Raw genomic sequence first — 24561 nt, 5'->3', positions numbered from 1 at the left:
GTTTACTCTCCTATTACTCATGAAGGAATCACTGAGTCAAGTTCAGTTTAAGACGATGTTTTCTGTTATCACCTCCTCAGACGATCGTCATTATCTGCTTTCACTCGGCTGAAAGTGAAGCTGTAGAAAGTGCCCTCACTACTTTTATCCAACTAATGGATTTCCACTTTTGAGGTGTATTTCATGGCTGCAACATGAAAGCTGACGTGGCGGTCGGAGGCGATGGAGGGCTCAAACAAACACAGGACCTGCAACCAGCAGGCGCAACAACAAGTCCTGTGCAAAACCAGAAGTCAACGTCAAGTTAACATCTTTTTTTAACGCACATACTGTAACATAAGGCAGCTGTAGGAGCCGTAATGAGCACTATATTTGCTGACTGTTTAAGTTGCAACTTAACTATCATTTCTTCTAATGCAGCTGGTGTGGTTTCATGTTATTCATCAGGGCTCTGATCGTTTCTATTGACCGTCACGTCTGTCTTTCATTTAACAAACAGTTAAACTCATCTGGACGTCGGCATGCTTCCGTACGAAGGCGTCACATTAAGAGCTCAATTATTCTCTCAGCAGAGTTTTCAAACACAGTCGCGACATTAACGTAACGTAACGTAAGTCGACAGACATCAGTCCTTATTCTAAAGCTATTTTCTAAACATAACCAAACTGCTTATGTGGATAACATCTCTAAACGTGGATAACGTTGTCCACGTCTTGAGAAAGAGTCCCCTGCAAGATCAAAAGTCAAAGTTGAATAAAGTGAACTGTATCGTAACTTTACTTCCTCGTTCTACCGATCCTCGATGTTCTGTAGCCGAAGCACAATATAGTTTTTTTCTCACTCTATACAAGTAGTTAGGCTGCACAGCCAGAAGGTTCCTGGTTGGACCCCCGGTTTAGACGTAGTGGGCCTTTCTGTGTGGAGTTTGCATGTTCTCCCCGTGCATGGTCAGGTAAAGATCAGAGTTTGGACTAACAGAACGTCACTGTTGACTTTTGGTTTCACACAGGATGCGCCTGTCTGGCTGCCGGGTACGTAATCCAGCAGGAAATGCTGTCGTTCTAACTGACAAGTAAAGGTTTTTGTTTTGCAGGCACCAAACACACCTCCAACTGAAATGAATTAATTTCCGGTTGTGCTGATTGACGTCTTTTGCAGCATGAAATCAGGCCGTAGTTTACAGTAATTGTTTTTTCTTGACAGGAAACACAAGATTTTATTCAACAGAAAACATTATCATTCTTTAGAGCTTTGAAATGAGTCCGCATATGGATTCATATTACTTCTGGAGCCTGAGACTGCCTTTGTAAACCCTGGGCAAACAAGCATTTCACGCTCCTTCCTCCTAAACTGGGTTATCCATAACTTGAAGCCAAGATTTGCTGTTTCTCCCCAGAAAATCAAATAAAACCTGCGAGCAAACATTTGACAGCGAGAGGAAGCAAAGTTCATCATCATCCCAACAAACCCAAAGTTTTACAACATGACGGTACAGCACAGATGTGGAAGCAGCTTTTTGAACTGATATCAGACGGGCGTGGAAGTGTTGGTTTGTGAAAGTGACGCAGGTGGCAGCCGTGTGGACGACGAGTGGATGTGACTCCGGTTTGATTTGTTGCTATATTTATCTGCCTTTCAGCGGCGGCTCAGGCTGTCATATCAACATCCTTTCAGTGTCACAGTGTTCACTGGGCCGGCGCTAACTTTTGACTGAACTGGGTTAGACTGCAGAGTGACAATTTTATCACATTTAATTTGTCAATTTATCCAGACAGGATTTGAAGAGCGCTTAAAATGATGTGTGACGTTCAGTGTCTGTACAGCCAGTGGAGCCGATGTCTGCTCCACATTAACACTTATTTTCTGGGATTTATTAGAATCAGCACCAAACTAAAAGGGTCACTACAGGATTTTTAAGACCTGCACAATGAGGACAACTCAAACAACTCAAACCAGTAACAACAGAGGTATATTAAAGTCTTATCTTGTTATTTATAATATTATTTTTTACATATTTTTGGGTCTAAGTCATTAAAAGGTACAAGAAAAAAGCTTTGTCTCTAGTAGATGTGTTCATCCTGCAGCAGTGAAACAGGCTGTAACGGCTGCAACATAATCCTCGATGGGTCAAAGGTCGTCCACTAAAAGTTCTTGTTGTTTCCACTGACAGGCTCAGACTGTTATTCTAAGTGTGTGACAACATGACAGAAAGGATCCCTACAGAGATAGACCTTTTTGTTACAGAGGAAGATGATTGTTTTAACCACACACAGATGTTACATCGCTCTCTGCAAACACACCAGACTCCATTCATAAAAACAGGGATTTTACCTCACAGAACACAGGAGCTGCTGATGTACTGCTGCCTCAATCAGTTAGTCTGTTTGAGTTGTTGTTTGACTTTGGTGTTTTAAACGGTTAGCGCTGATCAAACACGACAAAATTATTCACCAAAAACGGAACAGTTTAAGACCAGAAACTCTTCTGTTCGCTGATATAAAATCCCTGTTTCTTTCAATGGAGTCTGGTGTGTCTGCAGAGAGCGATGTAACGTCTGTGTGTGGTTAAAACAATCATCTTCCTCTGTAACAAAAAGGTCTATCTCTGTAGGGATCCTTTCTGTCATGTTGTCACACACTTAGAATAACAATCTGAGCCTGTCAGTGGAAACAACAAGAACTTTTATTAAAATGCAGCCATTACAGCTCGTTTCATCGCTGCCTGCTGGAACAATCTAGTGACACAAATGTCACAGAGGTAGACCTTTTTGTTACAGAGGAAGGTGACTTTATGTAACCAGTAACAGACGTTACAATGTTGTCTTACAGTCTGCAACCTTTCACCAAACTCCATTGAAAAAAACAGTAATTTTAACCTCACAGAACATGGGAGTTGCTGGTCTGCTGCTGCCTTACTTTGGTGTTTTAAAACGGTTACTTCAGTTCAAACAGACTCTCTGTGGGAAAAACTTTGTGTACTTATTAGTCACCTGCCCCCCCCCCCCCTCCATATTTAAAAAATAGTGCTTTGGTTTCAAAAAAGCAGAAATAAAAGTCTTGTTCTGTTTTTTTTGTTGATCTGTGCATTTAAGAGTTGTGACAGCTTTACTGCGTTTACCAAGACTCCACTCAAATCCCCCTGTCCTCTGAGTGTTGTTGTGTTGTTATACACATGTGTTAATCTGGAAACGCCGCCTGGAGCGAAGCGCTGAGATCCATTAAAGGTCAAGAAATGTTGCGTTAGAGATTAAATATGAGTGAAAAATTATGGGAGTGGTGTCTGAAAAATAAACATGGGTGGAAGCCACTTCCAGCTTTTATTTGACAGGTGAAACTGTATGAAAACACGTATTAGACTGTCAATGCCCTGAGTGGGTGCTCTCAGTGTGTGTGTGTGTGTGTGTGTGTGTGTGTGTGTGTGTGTGTGTGTGATGCATATTTAAAACATTTGCAATTTGATGATGAAAACAAACCCTGGCACATTAGCATGGAGAATTTCCCAGCTCCGCACGCAAACTTAGAGCAGGGGAGGGCCCAGTGTGTGTGTGCACGACTGAGTGTGAGTGTGTGTGTGTGTGTGTGAGTGTGTGTGTGTCGCTGTGGGTGAAGCCGGCAGCTGTTTAAATTCAGTCTAACAGTGCTCTCCCTGCAACATGCCAATTTAAACACGATCCTCTGGGACAGAAACACAGTCTGACACTCCTCTTCACCACCTCTTTCTGTCATTCTCCACTTCTCCTCCTCCTCTTCTCTGCTTCTTTTCCTTTTGTTGAAAATATCCGCTCGCTGCCTCTCAACTCACAAGCAGCAGAATATCCGTCACAGCGGCCCGCACAGCTCACTTATCTCACTGCATTAGCGGTGATGAGCTCCTGCACCTGATATGATGATCTGACTTGATCCCTGTGCTCTCTGTCATGTAGCGTCTTTAAGAGGTCGTGCCTTTGTGCCCCATGAATAAGTCATTAGATCAGCGCTGAGCTCGTCCCTGAAAGGTCCGCAGGCTCGCTGCCTGTGGCTCCTTTTCTAATAAGGTCACAAACACAAAGGAGCCTCGGTGACAGACAACAGATCTGACCTGGTCCCTGCAGAGAGGTTCAAACTGTTGGACACTTTTGGAGGTACAAACATTATAAAGTATATTAGCAGTCAAGTTGAAAACTCATTTGATGTCGTGTCCACTAGTGTGTGGTATAACTGAGCTGGATGCAGCAGTCCTGCTTAAAACTGATGCACAATCACATGGGTTATAAATGAATGAAATGCATTACTTCTTGATGCTTATGTATAAATAGTGAATGAAAAAAATGTGTGTTTCTGTGTGAGATCTAAATTTGGGCTGCAGCAGGAAGAAGCTTTTCTTTTTATCTGAAGTCAGGTGACTTACAAAAGCAATGAAAGCTTCAAGAAGCACCAACCTGCTCGATGACATATAAAGCTATATAAATGAAGCCTGTGTCCTTCATGTTTCAACCACCTGTGCTTTAATAAAACCTGTTTCATGATGGGATCGCTCCATCGTGTGTGTCCTCCAAAAGTCCACAATAAGAAGGAAAAACAACTTTTAAAAACGTGCATTCTTCTCCGCTCGTCTTCGCTCATTGCATCCATTACTCCTTCACTCGTTTTTTCTTTCTGTATTTTCACAGTTTAAACCACTCAGAAAGCCTCAGAGAGCTTTTAACATGAACTCTCCCAGCGGGCCTTTAGTGCTGCTGGTGATGTGAGTAAAAACCTCTACAGAGGGCCAGAGCAGCAGCGCACACACACACACACACACACGCACGCACGCGCACGCACGCACGCGCACGCACGCACGCACGCACGCACACACGCACGCACACACACACAAACACACACACACACACACACACACACACACACACACACACACACACACACACACCAATGAAAACACTGGCGAGCATCCAAACTGTTATCAGGAAAACAGTTTCGTGTTTTTCTGCAGAATTAACTCGTTTCAGGACATTTATAAATACAGGAAATGCTTCTAAAATGATCGACTGACTCAACAGCATCATGTGTTTACTGTATATATATATACATGTATGGTTTTGCTACATCATCACTTCCACCCAGTTTTTCACACTAACTTTGACAATGTGATGAAATTTCCAGTGGTTTGATGCAAGATGAAATCACCCGCCCTGCCCGTCAGTGCACACACGCACACACACGCACACACACGCACACACACGCACACACACACACACACACACTTTAACACCCACACACACATCTCAAATAAATCCCAGTAAGCATTCAGGCTCCGTCGTGGCTCTGTTTACTGTTGAACACTTAAGATATACCTTCCTTTCTCCTGGCTAACAAATAAAGCCTGGGGGGCTGAAGGGCTGAGCCAAGCACAAGTCACGCAACCACCTCTCTCTCTCCTCTCTCTCTCTCTTAGTCATCCCTCTCCCTCCACACACACTCCCTCTCTCTCTCTCTCTCCATCCTGACTCACTGGGTACCTGGCTGCCTGGGTGAGACATTTGGCCCTGCAGAGCTGTTCCTCTTTAACAATGTGCCTGGACGCTGTCAGCTCAGAGAGCATCCTGCGGCTGACTGATGTTTGGCTTCGCCGTGTCTCTCTCCGTGGTGCCCGAGTTAAAGAGTGTGTACGTACGATAAGGACGGATTGTCTTTACCGTCTCTACCTCCTGCCGTATACCCTCTGCTCGCGTCTCCCTCCATCCTAAATATATTTAGTCAGGCTCACTCATTCGATCATAATTCAGCGGAGAGCAGGAGTTCAGTGAGAGTTCAGCCTGAGCATCGGGTGCAGCGGAGTCTGCCAGCCAATAAAATCACACAAACACTTTTAAAAAACGCTGACATCACATGCTCTCGTCCTCTTTAATTAGCCCCCTAACAGCCCCCCACTGAATTATAGCAATATGTTTTGGCTAATACCTGTTAAATCTGTTTGACGGATTAACAAGCTGCTCAGTCCAACATTGAAAAAAGACCCCCCCCACCCCCCCAGCTTCTGTAAATCACCCTAACTTTACATGACATGATCCAAGGAACTATTTTTACCCGGGCGAGTAACGCGCTCCTGTTTTCCGTATCAAACACAGATGAAAGAGGACCTCATCTGGCTGACGGTAGTTAGTGTATCGAGCCGGATCGGGTCAGATGCCTCCTTTGCTTAGTGATCTTTCCAACCACATGGAAACATATCGATTTACATTAGGGAACAGCGGCAGGGACGGGGCTCACCCTCTGCTGCTGCACACTGAAGCATGCTGCAATTAAGATAAACGGAGGTGACAGACAAAACAAACGGTCTGATGTACAGTACGAGCAGGCAGCCAGCTGACAAGTCGATGACCTGCAGTACAGGAGGAATCCTTCAGAGAACAACCAGGAGCCTGATCCCTATCAAACACATCGCCTATAAGAGACATGCTTCAGCTTCTTTGAATTTAAATACTGAATGCATGCAGTTTAAAGGATGTAGTCCATCTTATAGCCTAGCAGTGTTAGAGTCTAGTATTATGATGCCTTCAGGTGAGGATGCAGACTGTGGTTAATGTGTTCCTTTTTTGTAACCAGAAACTGTTGTTACACACCGGTCTTAAAAATCACAAGACTCCATTGACAAAAACAGTCATTTAACCACACAGAACAGGGAAGTCGCTACTTCAGCCTCAATCTGTTTGTCTGTATAACTTGTTGACTTTGGTGTATAAAATGGTGAGTTTGAAATCAACACGATATCTGTTTAACATACAATAAGAAAATAAATGAACAATCAGGGGAGCAGAAGAGCAGCAGCTCCTGTGTTCTGTGAGGTAAAATCGCTGTTTTTGTCAATGGAGTCTGGTGTGTTTGAGCAGAGAGATCAAAACCCTTTTTCTGGTTTTAAAAAAGCATTTTACTTTTACTTCCTCTGTAACAAAACGGTCTGTCTCTGCTGGGATCCTCTCTGTAACGTTGTCAGACACTGAGCCTGTCAGTGGACGCAGTTTGAGGTAACACTCCAGCTATGACAGCCCATTTCTGAAGCAATCAACAGGAGCAGCTCCAAAAGGTTTGATGTCATTTAGAGCTGAAATGATGTAAAAAAAAAAGGTCCCAGGTTAAATAAAACCAGAACTCCCCTTTAAGCCACCTGAGGGTAACTGGTTTGTGTTGTTGATCCACATCGTGCCAGAGCAGCAGTGTCACTGAGTTCGCTCATCAGCCACTGTGAATAGCCTCTCCATCCGCTCGGTTTAGCCATCAACAGATCGCATTACTGACACCAGTGAGCTTTTTATGCGGGTGGCCATGTTAAATTGGTTGTGCTGTAGCTAATAGGCCCTGGGTGTTCACTGGGAGGAAACTGGTGGCCATTGGAGCCAGGATGACAGCCAGTGTTGAGTTCAGGGGAGTGAATCTTCGAATCAATCACCTCATTGTGCTCTGTCTCTAAAGCATGCGAGCAGGACGACAGAGGGACACAGACGGGCCTGGAAGAGCGACAGTCTGCTCCTGAGATGCTGCTATTGATTAGGTTAGCTCTGCAATGCTAAATTCCAATCAAGGCTCATTATGAGTCTTTGTTCTGAGCATTCCAGCTCTGCTGCAACGTGAATTCAGTTTTCTCAAATTCAGTAATCCCACAATAAACAGACCCCAAAAGTTTTTCCTAAACTCAGGGAGCTGTTTCTGTGCCCGCATGTCACAACAAATAAAGAAATGACTGTGTGGAGGCTTAATGAGTTATCAAATGTGCTTTCAACATGTGGCTTTGGGCAGAGCTCAATCTGTAAGCCATATTGCATGTCTGCATGGAGATCAACAAAGTCTATTTGTTTGTTGTGAGGGGGGATGAGAATAAATGTGAAATTAGTTAATCTAAGCCAAAAGGGCTGTAGCTGGGTTTAAGCGTGCTGGAGTGACGTGCTTATAAAAATAGCAACTCTGCAAACAAGAAGCAGAACAAATGTTTGTCATAAGAAATGTGTCTGACTGTAACATCACCTCTCAGTACCTGCACAGTAACTACAGTTACCACACGATGAACAGGGCTGGATACAGACATTTGTCACATGTATTAGTTAATGATGCCAGTTTGAAGAGTTTCCTGTGGCCTGAAGAAGCAGCGTTATAAAAACACCAAGCAAATCAGTTTTAAGTCGAAAGCTCACATGAGGCTGCAGGCTGAGCTGCTGCTGAAGGAGCAGATTTATCCCCAAAGGTCTTTTCTTCTCCAAAAACAAACCAACAATGTGATTTAAACCAGTAAAAACAGTTCTGTGTGAAAAATCACAGCGTGTCCAGGGCGGCTGCAGTCTGAGCTACCCCGCTCGACATCAGCTCAGTCTTTAGGTTCAGAAATCCTCAGTGTTTAACGTTCAAGTGGTTTCTACCAGGAGCCGAATTATCCGCAGATGTCTCCTCTTCTCCAAAACAAAAGGACCCAGAGAATAAAACCAGTAACGACGATGTTTTAGGCCGTTCACATTAAAAACCAGCAGCTCTCTGGTGGGGCTTTGGAGGCTGCAAGCAGAGCTGCTGATAACTTTAGCCCAGCTTGTTCCTCTGATTAGGACCCCGACATACAATGACTTAAATCTTTCATCCAGTGCTCTAAAGATATCGTGACGTGACGCAAAAGAAAAGAAAGTGGTCGGATGTTTGGCTCTAAAGCTGCAGACTTACTGCCGGTTGTCGTGTTTATTTCGACAGTGTGAAAGGCTGTTAGTTTCATTAATGTTGAGTTTGAATGTCCAAAGTTTATAATCGTTTTCAACGTGACATTTTATCAGGATCCAGTATTGCGATCCCTTAAACTTGACTTCCAGGCAGAAGGAGACATTTCTAAGCAGATTCAATGATTTTGAACACTGTGTAAAACTCCACGCTGGGATTTGTCAGTGTGTTTGTATCACTGCTGACTGCTTCAAGTGCTTCCATGATATAATTTTCAAGTTAAACTCCGGGGGCTTTGGGGCTTTGGGGCTTTGCAGCGCTGGTTGCTCCCCTCCCCGCCCCTGTGCGCTCTGTGCAGGCAGAGCGCCGCGCTAGGCGGTAGCTGTGGCGGTAATTACACAAGACAGCTTCCAACAATAGTGTTGGGCCAACAAAGGCTTCTGCTCCCTCTGCATGAGCCCGGGCTGTCTATTCACACTCACTCAAACTCAAACACACACTCTGCCCGTCTGTTCACACACACATGCACACAAACACACCTCCCATCGCTACTTGGCCGCCACTAGCTGTTACAGTTAGCGTCTAACGGGGGCCCCCCTCGGCACTGATTTGAGTAATTCACTTATGGCCTTTTGTGATCCCGGGGGGCTCTACGGGCCCCCCAGGCCAACACAGTCCAACTCCACTCAAGCGAGTTCAGTGTCTGTGGCACGAGAGGCCAGGCAGGGACAAAGCCAGTGTCATGCCTTTGATTCAAGCAACTAATGAGTTAGCTGTGAGGATCCTAAACGCGTAAGGCGGCTCCTCCATTCATGCTTCCCGACACATACGAGGGATTTGCATGGCTGGCCTGTCGCGCTGCTTAACAGCTATTGTGTGGCTGATTACAGAGGAGGGGGGGGCGCACATGCAAGAGGGTGGGAGAGCGGGCCGACATGCAACTAATGTGTAATTCAGCATGAATCATTAGGCGGGTTATAACTGTGTGTTCGCTGCAACATGGAACGCACTCTAACATTAAAGCTGCAAATAGACACGCAAGTAGAGCCGCTGTGGTTTCTACGCACAGAGTCTGAGGGAGGTGTTGCCCCACCTTACATGGTGATACTAATGTGAGCTATGATCTTAATGTTGTTTCAGTCTCAGCTTCACAGAGTATTCACAAGTTTGTTTCAACCCAGTGATAGTGATATGTGTGAGGAGAAGCTTTAACTATCAGTCAATTAATCAATAACTCCATTAAAGGAAACTTATAGTTTTCATATTTTGATCATTGATTAATCCTTTCAAATTGTCAAACACCTGCCGGCTCCAGCTTCTTAAATTGAGCGTTTGCTGCTTTTCTTTGTCCTTTATGGCAGCAAATGAAGAGTGTGAAGGGTTAGGACTGCTTTAGAAGACTTCGCTGTGGACTCTGGGAAATAGTGATAAAACATATTTCTTAAAACTGTCAAAAATATATTTATAAAGAGTTAGAGCAGAGTAAGATACTGGGTCCAGTATGATCAAATAACTAGTGTTTTATGAAAAGGGTCAGATTTAGAGATGTTGGTGTCTTTAGTGTAAATTACAGAAACAATTAACATCATTAGTCGTCTAAGAAACGCAGCGTTCAGCGTACTCCTGTGTGACCCCATGCACAACAAATGAGTGGGTTTTACCTGCCAAAATACAGGAAAGGAATGATAAGACCCTGAGCACTGGCATTAGCCTACAGTCATAACAGAGCGAGCACATTAACATCTACAATGGAAACCTATTAAGCAGCCATACGTCTACCTTTGTATATAGAGCCCGCTGCACGGAATTACAGACATCGCATGTGTAGGAAAGAGGAAGGAGGAAAGCCTGAGCACTGGCATTTAGCCTGATCACGCACTCTGCGTGGAGCACATGGAGATGAGAGGTGATTCTTTTTTTCTACAGAGGTCAGTGAAACAAACAGAAGGGCAGAACCCCATAGGGAGGAAGAGGGGGAGAGGGGGAGGAGGGGGAGAAATGTATGAAACGGGGTGACAGAGTGATTCTGTACCCCCGTTTGAAGATGATAATCACACATAAGAGCACATTTGATCTGCTTCAGTAGCATCACGCACTAGCTGGGACGATGGGAGGCTTTACATCCACGGATACTCTAAATCAATACACATGTAAGGATCGTATGAGAGTTTAGTGATGTGAAAAAGATGCAGATAATCTCATAGAGAGTGTGACCTGCAGGGAAAAGAGCGGGTACAAGCACAAACACAAAAACACTCGCAGCATCACCCTCCTAATGTAAGAGCTCAGGGTGAACCAAAGATGTCGTGCCACCAACACTTTATCAGAGCTGACCAGTCTGTGTGTATCTGTCTCCAGGCTTGTTGTGACACATGACATTTAACTGATATGATGGGCTGGTGAGTGGGGGAAGTCCCAGCATCCTTTTGGCTCTGCTGCGTTGCGTGCTGCGGGTCTCAAATGTGCAATCGTCCGGCTTTACGACATCAGCACGTAAGCATTGATTTAAAGCTCTTCAAGTTGAGACTAATTACCGCAGAAGTTTAACTGATTCCCTCCAACACGGCGATTGAGTCACACAGCGGGGGGGAGGGAAGAGGTCAGAGGCTTTGACCTGCAGCGAGTTTGAGTGTTCACTTCAAAACAGGTAGAGACAGATGCAACAAACGGGTTAATGAGCTGTGCAGTCAAGGGCTCAGTGTGCAGCCACAACATGGGAGCTCATGATGATACCAGAGCCACAGGTCAGCCTGAATGGGGTCCACGAAGGAGCCTAAAGAAGAAAGTGAGTCGCTTTAAAGGTTTTGGACAAATAAATAGTTTGACCTGATGATGCTTCAAGGTTTCACAGACATCGTGATCCATGCAAAGTCAGTCCTGTCTCTTTAACCTCTTCAGAGCGCATGTCTTCTGAAGCTAGCTTTGTTTGATAAGAAGCATCTGCAGACCTTTTATCATGCAGATACATCAGACAATTACATTATCTGTCTTTTGAATATATGCATGACAACATCTACAACCTTTTTGGACTCAGCAAATTGCTTTACATATCTCTGTGGCTCACAGCATCCTGCCTGCTGTTGCCAGTTTCAGAAGCGTAGCGCTGCAGCAGCGCTCTGCAGCCGTCCGGGCTGAACAACATTTAAAACAAAGAAAATGAGTATCAACAAATCCTCCAGCCCAAACCCACATAGCTTGTTTGTTCTTATACTTTAATACGACCTTTAGTGGCAGCTCAACGCCCTCTGACCTACACGTTCACACCTGACACGTGGAACATGTGGTTAACACTTTGAAACCGTCTCAGTTCAGTTATGTTAAAGCACCACATCTGCTGGTTTAGAAAACGGATGGTGGTTTGAAGAAGTATTCTTGTTCACACTGTAAAAAGATGGACGATATTCACGCTGATGGAAAGTTCAATGACTGTAGTGTTAGTGTTAGTTACGTCTCCTCTCGCCGTTCCTCCTCTACTCTGCTACTCGGGAACAGAACGCTGCAGGAGCCCCATTTGTCAACAGAGCTGTCAATCATGAGGCCACGCCCCCTTTTTATAGCATCAAATAACTAATTAAAAGTAAACTTGTGAGAAAAATGAACACTTGGACATAAATCAGCATGATAAGAACTAACTATAATGACGGAAACCATGACTGGGAAAAATGTATTCGACGTGTATTTTGATTTTATAGTTTGACTCATGTCCCATCTGTTAACATGGAGGAGGCGGGCTTTATGAGCTGTACTGCAGCCAGTCAGCAGGGGGCGATAGAGAGGGTTTGGCTTCACTGTAAGGGAGCTGTCATGTCGGCCATCTTTTTATACAGTCTTTGGTTCACAGTGAACTTGAACGTCAATCTTCTGGGTGAAAGTCCTGTGTTTGTTTGACCCCTGACCTCCACCCCTCTACTCTCTTTATACTACATCACCTGACTTCTGGCCGTTTTCTCCCCGTAATAACTACAATGGGCTCATAATGAGCTGTTACACAGGAAATCGACGCAGTCCATTTTTTGGTGCAGGCAGTCTCCAAACTAAATAAAGACTGCAAGTTTCGACCTCTCGTCATTTTCACTGAGGCTTCGAAGCCCTAAAAGTTGTGTCCATACAGCCATGAAACATGTCATGTGATGATCAACGTAATTATGATTAATCTTCTGAGTTCAATGAATGTTTGCACCAAAGTTAGGTTTTAGCATGGACCGAGCGACAGCCACGCTCGCAGAGCCAGGTCATAAACACACTAAGAACACAGAGATAGGTGTGAAACCATGTAGTCATAGCATCTCTTCAAAACACGTTAGAAGTTAATAAGGACGCTGTCATTACTCTGCCCTCTGTCCAAACACATTAAAAACATCAATATTGAAACAGTGTCTTTTGGTGGCCAATTGCTTTGATGGACCTGCCAAAGGTGTTTCCCATCCCTCCACTCCCGATGGGAGAGGCTCCACGCCGAAGTGACACTCAGTCAGCGGGTGAGGGCGGTTCAAAGATTGTTTTTACATAGAAATTAGAAGATTGATACGACTCTTTATTCTCTCTGGGAGGTACACACAACTAAAGCAAGCAACCAGCTAGCTTAGCATAGCTCCCCGTTAGCACTCAAAACTGGGGTAAACAGCTGGCTGTCTCTGAACAAAGATAACTTAATCAATCGACCTGCACCTCTAGCTATATCTTTGCCAAATGTAATAACAGCCATTGTGCTAAGCTAATCAAAGCAGCTAGTGGCTAAAGGTTCTTACTAACGACACAGACAGTACAGAGCATGGCGTCAAACCTGACATCTAAAGCGGGCTAATCAAGATAATCAGCAGATTTTGGGCCTGAGTCCCTCCTTCAGACAGAAGTGAGCAAAGTCCTGATGCTCTGATGCTTCTGAAGATGACCTCTCCACATGTTCCTGTGAGGGATGTTAGAGTGATTTTAGCGATCTGCTCGGAAGAACGTCGTGGCCGCACCGATTTCAAGTCTGATATCATGTCGCGTGGGGGATTGTGGAGCGTCACGTGGAACCTAACGTTAGCCAATCAGGAAGCGAGCTGAGTGAAGCAGGAAGCACAACAACCGCAGCCATGGCGACAAAAGCAAACGTGCAGCATAAAGTAACGCGTGCAGCCCGTGTTCACGCCGTCTCCACCACTTCATCCACAGTTTGTTCAAAAACCATCATCACCAGTTCTTCCTGCCCGTCGGCCGCCATCTTTGTTAACTCTAAAGTCTCGTTTGACCGCGTGAGATTTAGTGAATTTTCCAGCTGTGCGAGTCGGACTCTGGTTCCTGGTGAATGGATCTGTTAGTGTGCGGTGTGCTGTTTGGGTCAGATCGTTGCTCTGCACACACTACAGGAACAAAGCTGTTCAATCGATCATTATCTGTTGTCATGTTTGGCTCGCTCACATTGTCAGCATATGTTCAGAGTTTAGCAATCGGTATTCAGAAACTCAGGAAAGATGAGTCATTGAAGTGTTTGTTTGGGGTGAAAACATGCACAGATCTGTACTGGAATAAAATGTTTACGAGCTGTAAACATGATCTTTTTTCAGACTGTGAATCAGTGTGCGTCACGCTCAATGATTCAGACATTTTGTTTGGAAACAACAGAGCATTGACCACACGTTGACCTTTCTCCTGCTGAACCTCTTCCCTTCATTCATGTCTACGCAGCCTGCTGATTTGTCTCGGCCTCTGCCCTGCTGTCTTGTCTGCCGTTGGGTTGCTGAGTTTGGGGAAGGAAAAAAGAGCGGGGTCACTGAGAGTTTAGTAAACACAAAGTCCGACTATAACGTGACCTGATACCCATTTTCACCCTGAGCAAAGGCTCCATTCAGAAGCAGCTATCACGCTGCAGCACTTCCTCTCGGAGGGTCTGAACTTTGTATTGACTCGATTAGATGCAGATTTGACATGAAGAGGATTAACCCAAATATTCAGAGAGAGGCTCACATTCATGAAGTCTTTTCGAATTTAAAGATGAGAGAGTGCGGATCCAGACTGGTCTCTGAGGCTTGTTTCCTCCTTCCTCTCTTGCACGATGGAGGGTTAGTTTCAAAACCGTCTCCTGTCTACCGGCTGACGTCACAGGTGGCGTACGCCTGGCGTGAGTCTGTGGTCTGAGGCCTTTCTCTTCCTCTTTCAGCTCAGACAGCAACACTGAGACCGAGAGCGGCTGGCACGCGTCCGGAGATCAGCCGCACAGATACACAGATCTAAACACTGATGTATGGACTGTGTGCAGCAGTAACTAGGCATACACAGATGCACTCATACTCCAGTCTCTCATCACATCAGTGTGTGTGTTCCCGCTCGCTGTCATCGCCCTGACTGTCCTGACAGCGATGAGGGAAGGTGGGGCTTTAATGAGAGCTCACACACACTTATAAATACACCTCGCTGTGATGTGGGTTCATTTACACCACAAGCACATTCAGGCAGGAGGTTTGTTGTGGTGGAGCTTTAAGAGTTGTTGTGATGTTTTGCAGAAAGTGATGATCTTCAGGGCTGATTGTTGACTGAAAACAAAGCAGAACAAGGTGTGTAGATGCTTTTCAGGACTAGTGGAGGTTTAGATTAAACATGTTTGGTATGTTTCAAATATATTTTCAAATGTAGAAATAAGTTGACTCGTCAGAATTATTTACAGATCACTATAACATAGAGATCAGTCATTGCATGTTCTCCTCGTGCACGCGTTTTCTACAAATGACTTTAAAGCGTAAATTTAAGCTGCTGACTGAAATCTCTAAACTCAGCCTCATAATGTTGTCGTCCGTCTACAATCTGATTATCATTACGAGTAAAGGCGTCTAAATTATGTTTCTTTAGGGGCTGTCAGATATTTTAAATAAACCATAAAGATACTAAAACAAATGGGAGATTCACAGTTTATTTCTTTTTTGTTATTAATTAATTTATCTGATATTTTTACTCAAAGAGGCCTGGAGACACTTTGTGTCTATAATGTAGACTTACAGGGCCGTTTACTCAACACGTTTTAAAGCAGCATTGATAATAATTTAACAGATTTACTGAACATTACAGTCTAATTGTTTCAGGTCAAAGTTCTCGTGGGATGCTGAAGTAGGGTCTAATCTAATCTCACCACTGAAACCGACTGTTGGTCTCATCATTTCCTCAGAGTCACCGTCTAATCCAGTCTGTCGTCTTTATAAAGACCTAACTCACTATGATACAATTTAAAACAGAAAGTAATTTAGTTTTTAATGTCCCAAAAAATATCAAACCTGTGAGTCAATACTGAGGGTGTATTAGAGGTTGAATTGCTGGAAGAGATGAGGGATACATTCCTCCTGTGTCATCCTGAGAATGACGATGAGGACGGACAGAAGTAGATACGGCAATAAGACACACACACGGAGGAGTGCTCGTGCTGCGTTTTCCCAGGGGTGTGATGGGAAATCTGATCACAGAGCCACGAGGGTCAGGACCCGAGACGGTGACAGACGCCGTCAAAATAAGTCTCCGTCGCACCTCGTCAAGAACCCACTGTGGCCACCAGAACACACACACACACACACACACACACACACACACACACACACACACACACACACACTGCAGACAAACCCAACAATCATACACAAGTTTATAAAAGCGGGCACATCACAGGAGCTGCTCCTGTTAGTCCAGAGACAAAGAGGAGAAAAGAGGAGGAAGAAAAGAAGCGACAGAGACTGAAAACGTCCTGTCAGCTCATCAGCAGCAAAAAACTCATTCATTAAAAACGACATTTTCCCTTGAAGCTTCGCCTTTCATCACCTGATCCTCTCTGAGAGAGCGCGCATAACCCGATAAACAGAGCAGAACTCCACTTTTAAATAATGAGACAATAAAAAACCATCGCACAGAAACAGACTTTTAAAACACACACACACACACACACACACACACACACACACGCACACACACACACACCGGAGGAGAAATAAAGACAATCGGGGCAGAAAGACAAAGGAGGAGGTAAAGTTAATCCTCAGGGTAAATATTTAACAAGCTCAGCAATTACAGACCTAACATGGAAGAGAGGGAACTTACAGCCTGCTGACTGACACACACACACACACACACACACACACACACACACACACACACACACACACACAGACCCACTCGCTTTAGGAGCAGCCTAAAAATGCTGAAAAAACAGATCTCCTGACCAAACTGAAATCTGTGGACGGAGAGGCTGCAGGCTGCAAACTGATGACTTCTGTTTTATTATTGTATATATTCATATATTCTTTAAAGGGGCGGGCGCTCCCCCCCGGACTTGTTTTTTTTCACTGGCCTGGCCTGCTTTACCTGAGCCATGACATATTTAAACCTGATGACCTGCACATGTATTGTGCAGAGAAAGGAAGGAGTGAGAGCTGTGTTTTTCTCATTTTTATTGAAAGCTCCGTCAGACTAACTCTCTAAAGTGCGTTGCTAATGAAGGTACAAACATTAGAAAGATTTTCTACATGAAGTTAACAAATGTTTGAGGAGTGAGTCTGCAGGTTTACCTTTAAACACCTACAAACAGTTGCTCTCCACATTGTATTTTATGTGTCTATTTTTAATCTAAATAAGTGTTGGAATTAAAATTGTTTTTACTGACGATTAGACGTCCGGCCTATAAAAATATAACAAGAAGTTCAGTTAACTGTCAGGAGGAAAGAAACATTTATCAAAAAATTATTTTTACAATTTTCTCTGAAGACATTTTGCAAACTAATTAATCGATTGTCAAAATAGTTTGTGATTAATTTGGTAGCAGACAAATAATCGATGAACTGCTGCAGCTGTGTGTGAGATGGAGATGGACTGACACATCTTGTGTCCAGTAGTTTAACTAAAATAATAAATAAGCCTGTTTAAGCATATTTTTAGATTATACATTTTCAGTCAAAAGGAGTTTTTATTACAGTTTGAACTCAAACCACAGCAGACGCAGATTATTATAAAGCAGGGTGGTGCTGTTCCCCGAGGAGGTCGGGTCAGCTGAGTCCAACAAACTCTTATCTGCAAACCTTTTTACTCATCGACATGTTTCTTTCAAAGAATTATGTCTTTTAAATTATTTGTTGTTTCTAATATTTGCTTATGATTGTATGACCTGCTGCCGTTGTAACGTTGATTTTAAACAGTGCTCAGTAAATAAAGGTCAGAAGGTTTTATTTGTTTTAAACACGTCTTGAGATGATCTTTAAGTTCACGTGTAGAAAACTTCTGATAAGATGTTCTCCGAACCTCCCGGGCTGCTGATTTGAACTTCAACAGCTACACTGCTGAGGAGCTTCTCTTGTTCTGCAGCTGCTGTGGCCTCACGTGGAAACTAAAGAATAAAGCTGTAACATAAAAGTACAGCAGCACGAGAAGAAACGTCCAAAATAATAAACCCATTCACTGTCATAAAGCAGAAAGAAACAAGTCACATTCAAGAAGTTTCTTTTCTTAGAAAGTTCTGCAAACTGCTGATCGATTCATCAAAGTGTTGGTGATCACTAATCAATTATAACAACTGTGATCTGCATGCCAGAGACACAACTGTGAAGGGATATTTGTCTTGTTCACAGGGAGGTGTCTGCAGCCTGCAGGCAGACGACACTGAGTCCTATAAATAAGGAAACTAAATGTAATCAATTAATAAAGTGTATCCTTGTGCACAAACAAACGTGTGTTCATTATCTCTATGTGAGTTATCTCAGGACGTACAGTGTGTCTCACTGTGCCTGTAAACACATCACAACCGACTCCCGTGGAATATGATGAATAAGGGAAACCAGCTGAAGTGAATCTGATGCTGCTTTTTATTTACACACACACACACACACACGCGCGCGCACACACACACACACACAGAGGCAGACACACACAGCCTTGGGGGATATTTGCATACAGTTCGTAGGTACACACTATTTACTGCGCTCCACCCTTCAGCAGTCACGCAACAGAGACACCAGGTAGAATCTCTGACGCCACCTGCTCCTCGAGTTTCTTCTTCTTCTGCATCAGATTCACTTATATTTACTGTCTTATAATGCAGTAAATGAATAATTAAATCTATGTTTTATGAAAAAATAAACAGATGATACTGTTCATTCTTCAGGCAAACCCTGCGTGTCATAACTGAAGTGGACACAAGTCATCTCTGAGCCTTCACACAGTCCCCCTGGTGGACAAAAACAAGAACTGCATCATGAGAAGTGGAAAAATCTTTTGTCTTCCTCAACGCAAACGAAACTTAAGGTTGCAGGTTTTGTGGTTTCATGTTCTCAGTGAGTGAGTCACTGCTTAAAAGAAAAAAAGAGTATGACTGTTGTTCAAACCGCAGGACGGATGTGGAAATGTACCAGCTGCTCTTCTTACATTCATCTGAACGCTCAGGCCAAATTGTGCGTTTAAATATCAGCAGAAAAACTGCAACTGTGTGAGTGAAGTGAGCTGACCGAGCGGAGAGAGGGAGGGGAAACTGCGCATGCCAGAATCCCTCATGTTCCACTCTGATTAATCTCATTAGCAGAGCATCAAAGGGCAGTTAAGCTGGTCACTACTGCCACTGATAACAAGGCGTCCAGCAGAGGTGGAGCGAACAAATATAGGGCTTTGGCATCAGGTCAAAGCGCTCAGAGGAGAACATCCTAAACACGTCCTGAAAGCTATAAGCACTGTTGATCACACAAACAACATCACCTCTCACTGTCAACACAGCTTTCAAAACGTGTAGCGTTTTCCCACACGACTTTTACACTTCCAATATGGAGGATCCTCTCTTTACAGCTTCACTGAGCCTCCTCAGCATCCCGCCTCATCCACGCAGCGGTTGTGGAGTTTATCTCTGCGTGATCCCTTATCCAGGAAAGGCATCTTTAACAAGTCCGATTAGCACCTGTGACTCTGCGTGATGGCTAAGCTAAGTGAGCATTCAGGGTAAAACAAGTTAACCTGTGTGTGTGTGTGTGTGTGTGTGTGTGTGACTCTTGCATGTTGCATGACTCAGGCCAACAGGATGCCAGTTGTTTGGTGCCATGCCAAAGCAGGGCAGCAGATGACGGAGATTGAGGGGGCTGCAAGGATCAGAGCAGAGGAAGGTGACAGAGGAGAGGCACATGTGTCGAGAGGAAGATGGCTCACAAATCCCTCGCCAACTTCTCCGAGAAAACAGGAATTCCTTTCAGATCCAAGACCTCTCTACTGCTTCCTCTTCCTTTCTCCTCATCCTCACTCCACTTTATTACACGATGGGAAGACTCTTATTCTTCATTCTTAATAACTAAAAACTACCTCTTGTCTTTCCAGCAGACACATCCAGCTGTGCCACTGGCCTCTCCAACACACGCTCTGAAGCATCGGATAAATAGATGAAGGGGATTGTGAAGCACCACGAGGAGAGGACATGAGGCGTTCAGGGGTCGGTAGAAGGGTGGGAAAACGAGTGTGTGCTTCATTGTGTCTCTTAATTACATTTGATTACAAGACAGGAAGGGACGATGGCGATCTGAGGTGAATAGGCCTCATCTCTAGTGTGATGCTTTCACTGACACTTCTTCAAATCATGCTCACTAACTTTATAAAACTTTTATTGTAAAAAAACTTTAGAATAAGGTCCACATTTTCAGTTAACTAGTCGCTTATTATTGGTGATAATGAAGCACTTATTAACGTCATTTCTGGCTGATTCCTACAGCTGCTAGACCTTTGGAAAACACTTCCCTCCATAACCTCCTACTTTCTGTAAATTGATTGTAAGTAATGTGCATAGACTGCAATCTTAATATGCTCTACTCATTACTTTAAGGTGGCCATATCTTAAACATATTAAGATTTAATGTACAATAACTTCTTAGTATGTTGTTCAGTAGTCTTTCAAAATAAGGTATTAATTAGCTTCATTATAATGGCTCCCAGTTAAAGGTGACATGTGCACCTTGTCATAAAGTGTTTTCATTTAAGCCCAAAGGAAGCCGGCGAGACAAGAACAAGAGAAAACTGGAAACACATTCTCAGATCAGCCGAAGGGGCACGACGAACGTCTCAGCTCACTTCAGACTCTGAGATCATCAGAAGTTTACACACGTGTAACATTAGACCTAAATCCTGCCTGTCATTGTCCTTCACACTGAGAGGCGTCCCCAGTGAGGCACTCTGTACAGGCACCCAGGTAACTTGTTATATGTGTTGCCTATTACACCTGCAGTGTCTGTCTTTTTGTTTATGCTTTGATCGATGTGTATATTGTTTTGATTGGTGTGAAGGACTTTGTGACTTCTGTCTGAGGAAAGTGCCATATAAATAAAATGTACTTACTTACTTAATATGCAAACAAAGCAGTACAAAGGAACATATTGAGTGTCTGTCTGCCTGATCATCACACACACAAGCCTGAACCCTGAACAGCTCATCATTCACAGCACGAGACAGAGTTTGACTAATATCGTCCGGGGTTAAACGAAGTAACATTTTTTAAATTATTTAAAGTGACAATATCCAAATGATGCAAACAAAAGTCACTGTAGAAACCTGATGTTACTACTTCTAGGGCGACCAAGACTCCAAACACAAAGTACTGCTAATGATAACTTAGACAAAGAGACATCTATGGAGCAGCTTATCCTCGGGTCTATATGACATGGATCACAGTCTTTGCAGAGCCGAGCAGCAAACTAGTGGTCCGGTTAAAAATCAATATGTAAATCAGATGGGCAAAATAATACAAATATCTTTCAATAAAATGCCGACAACCTGAAAAATAAGTGAAGTATAACCGTCAACTTTCTGAGAACAACAACTGAAACTCAAAAGCTTCTTAAAACAAATCATGTCAGAGCTGTTGTATCGGATCACATGACTGTGCAGGTGTGCCGGATGAAGCAGCAGGTGAATGTATATGCAGATTTACAGCAGCAGATATCAACCTCATATATTTGTCACACCCGTACAAACTCAAAGACAACACACACACACACACACACACACACACACACACACACACACACAAACCAAGGCCCCCTCTGCTCTCCACCTGCCTCTTTAAATGTCATTTCTCCACCTTCTTCACCTCGGCTTATTTTACTATATTTGTCTGTAAATTTTGTTTTTACCTTGGAAGAAACTCTTGACGCGGAGGTAGGAAACTGCGAGGCGCAGCACGGACAGCTTGTCCAGCTTGGAGATGACATCCGGGGGGAACGGCAGCAGGCTGGCCAGCCGGTCCAGCTCAGCGTTCAGCCTGTCTCTGTGCCGCTTGGACGGGTTGGTTTTCTCGTTGGCGGAGGACGGCTTCCTGATAAGGACAGAGGGGAGAGACAGACGACTGAGTGGACTGAGGAGTCGTGATTTCAGCTGTAAAAGAAGAGCAGCTTTAGATAAAAGGCTGCAGATTAATCGTGTGTTTTTTTGTTCTCACTTCACACATTTACACTTTTCTACCTCAGCAGGCAGTGAGAGGCAGCAGCACACAGACAGATTCACTTGTTTCACTTAGTTTCAAACTCTACACGACAGGCCTTTTTATGAAGCTTACATGGTCAGCTTGTCGACCCTGATCGACTGAGCCTTAAAGATCATTTTAAATTAATTATCAAAAATATTAAAACTCCGGCTTAGATTCTGTATTTAATTTATCTTCCATAAAAACACACACACTCCACATTTGGAGAGCTACCTGACTCATGAGACTTTGTGTTTGAAAAATAGGGCACCAAACTATAAACCTGTCAAAACCCAGCAGCAGCGCGCAGGATCAGGGTTAAGGTTCTGGGAGCGTCGGGAGCAGCACAAACTAAACACTCACTCGCTCCCACAAAGTTTATCCTAAAGGTCTGAGATTTTACACACACATCATGAACATGATGTGAAGTGTATGCTGTTATTTTCATACTTTACGCACTGAGCAGGGCCACTTTAATGCTACTCAAAGATGACTTACTGAAGGTGATAAATAAATAATTTTCCTTCATGTCTGAGCAGATTCAGTGTCGAGTGTGTGCGAGCTCCGTAAAGTGATTTTAAAGGGGTTGAAGTGAGCAGTGGTATAAATAAGTTTCCAAACAGACGGTCATTGTTAATTAGTATTTCTGACTAAATGATCATGTTTATCTGACTCGTGTTGAGTTTGGCAGCCCACGCAGAGACATATGACCAAATAAACCACAGCCTGTTTACCATGCACCACACTGATTTGTATTTTTGACAATAACAAGTCTCTTTTCTTAATAACAAGAAAAAATCATATTAGATTTTAGTCTAAATTTAGCCTTAAAACAGCACAGTATCCCTCCACACTAACATCAATGATTGCATTTGTATTTACGAACATCCTCTGTGGCTGTTTTATTCCCAGAAACTTCTGATATCAACGTTAACGTTGTATACGTTACATATTTCATATTTATCCCTTTGAGCGCTACAAAGACTGTAACTGCCCCTTATTGTGCTCGTCAGCACAAAATGATGAGCTCCAGTTTCCACACATGAGAGGCTGTTTGTATCTCCACAGAGTCTTTACACTTTGTTTTATTCTAATAAACTTTTACCTAAGTTTACTTCAAGTTCAAAAACATTTAAAAGGAAATAAATTTAGTAAAACATAATTATTTCAATATCAAAATATAGCAAAATCAACAATAACTGGAGGCCAGACTCCTGAAATGTGTCGTGGAATAACAAGCAGACTAAATTTAGAGTCTCTTTCTGTACGGTCCACATACACAGTATTTAATGATACGTCGATTTCCTCTCAGATCAGCAGCAAAGGCAAAAATGAAAACTTTATAAATGCCAGAGGCCTTGTTAAATTACCACCTCCCTCTGCACAATCTTATATAACCTGCCATTTATTATTCATCACATCAGCTGACAACACTGTCCTAAAAAAGTCGCCCTGTATACTTAAACTACACCTATAACACCATCACACACTTTAATCTGACAGTAAACACATGCACATGCAGAGTTTAAAATAAAACTATATGCTTAAAGCGACTTCACTGCTAAGAATCAGGGATTAGAGGGTGGCACATATGAACTTAGTACACCGATCTAATAAATAAGCACTTTAAATAGCCGCCTCTTTGAACTATTTATAGGTTTTATATAATTAAAAGAAAGAAAAGCAATGCTTCTTTTTTTTTTTATAACAATGTGATTATAAAATATAACTAATATTTATATTTAAACTGGCTGTCTTATTCCTTATTTTGACACCTTCATGTTGCTGCCACTCAGAATCGTCCTGTCCTGTTATTGATTATAACTTAGACTCTGTTTAATAAAATCACACGTTTAAGTTAATTTCCACAGCAGCAAATAATCAGCATGCCCTGATTCAACAAACACCCTGAGAAGCGCTCCTTAACTGTTTTTGGATGGGCTTCCTCCTCTTCCTGCCCGCATACATGCAGTCTCCAGGAGGGATCATGATCCTGCGCTCCGTGGAGGTAACAGGTGCGCTCCTGCGGGGGACATACAGAGAGCACGTTCACTTTAATGACTGAAAACTTACACATGGCAGGCAGAGAGCATTAAAACATGCTCACACTGGCTGGTGCACGTTATGTCAGTCAGTAGGGAAACTACAGTTCAACCCTAACATTAAAGTTAAACAACTCTAATAAAGCTACAGATAGAGTCAAAACAAATCATTGTGAATTAATAAAATATTCTGATTAAAGGCACAAAAAACATTTTAAAACGTAACAAAATAATAACACTTCCTGTGGCAACTTATCTAATCAATATTTTGGAGCACCAAAGGCATGCCAGATCCCTGATAATAAAAATGTTATTCATTTCACAACCAAAACATGAAATAATGAAGAGCACTGACCCGAGGTCTCGGTGGGTATCAGTTAATTCCAGTATAGTGCTGTCTGTAGAGTCACTCTTATTTTGA

General features: G+C 43.3%; 1 protein-coding gene across 1 annotated transcript in view; it reads right to left on the bottom strand.

The window, feature by feature from the left end:
- The window catches only part of LOC138595597 (uncharacterized), a 78051-nt gene extending 53964 nt beyond the window's left edge, over positions 1-24087 (bottom strand). The window contains exons 1-2 of the mRNA XM_069666911.1: positions 24026-24087; positions 21770-21951 (exon numbers count right to left, since the gene is read on the bottom strand). Of these exons, the coding sequence (XP_069523012.1) occupies positions 21770-21951; positions 24026-24087 (244 nt within the window). The remainder of the gene's footprint in view (positions 1-21769; positions 21952-24025) is intronic.
- Positions 24088-24561: the final 474 nt, after the last annotated feature.

This window comes from Semicossyphus pulcher, unplaced genomic scaffold (genome assembly GCF_022749685.1).
Source record: "Semicossyphus pulcher isolate SPU_LCO1_2020_fin unplaced genomic scaffold, fSemPul1.0.p SCAF_18, whole genome shotgun sequence".
Lineage (NCBI taxonomy): Eukaryota > Metazoa > Chordata > Actinopteri > Labriformes > Labridae > Semicossyphus > Semicossyphus pulcher.
The sequence above is the reverse complement of the archived record's forward strand: the minus strand, read 5'-3'. Positions and strand labels throughout refer to the sequence as shown.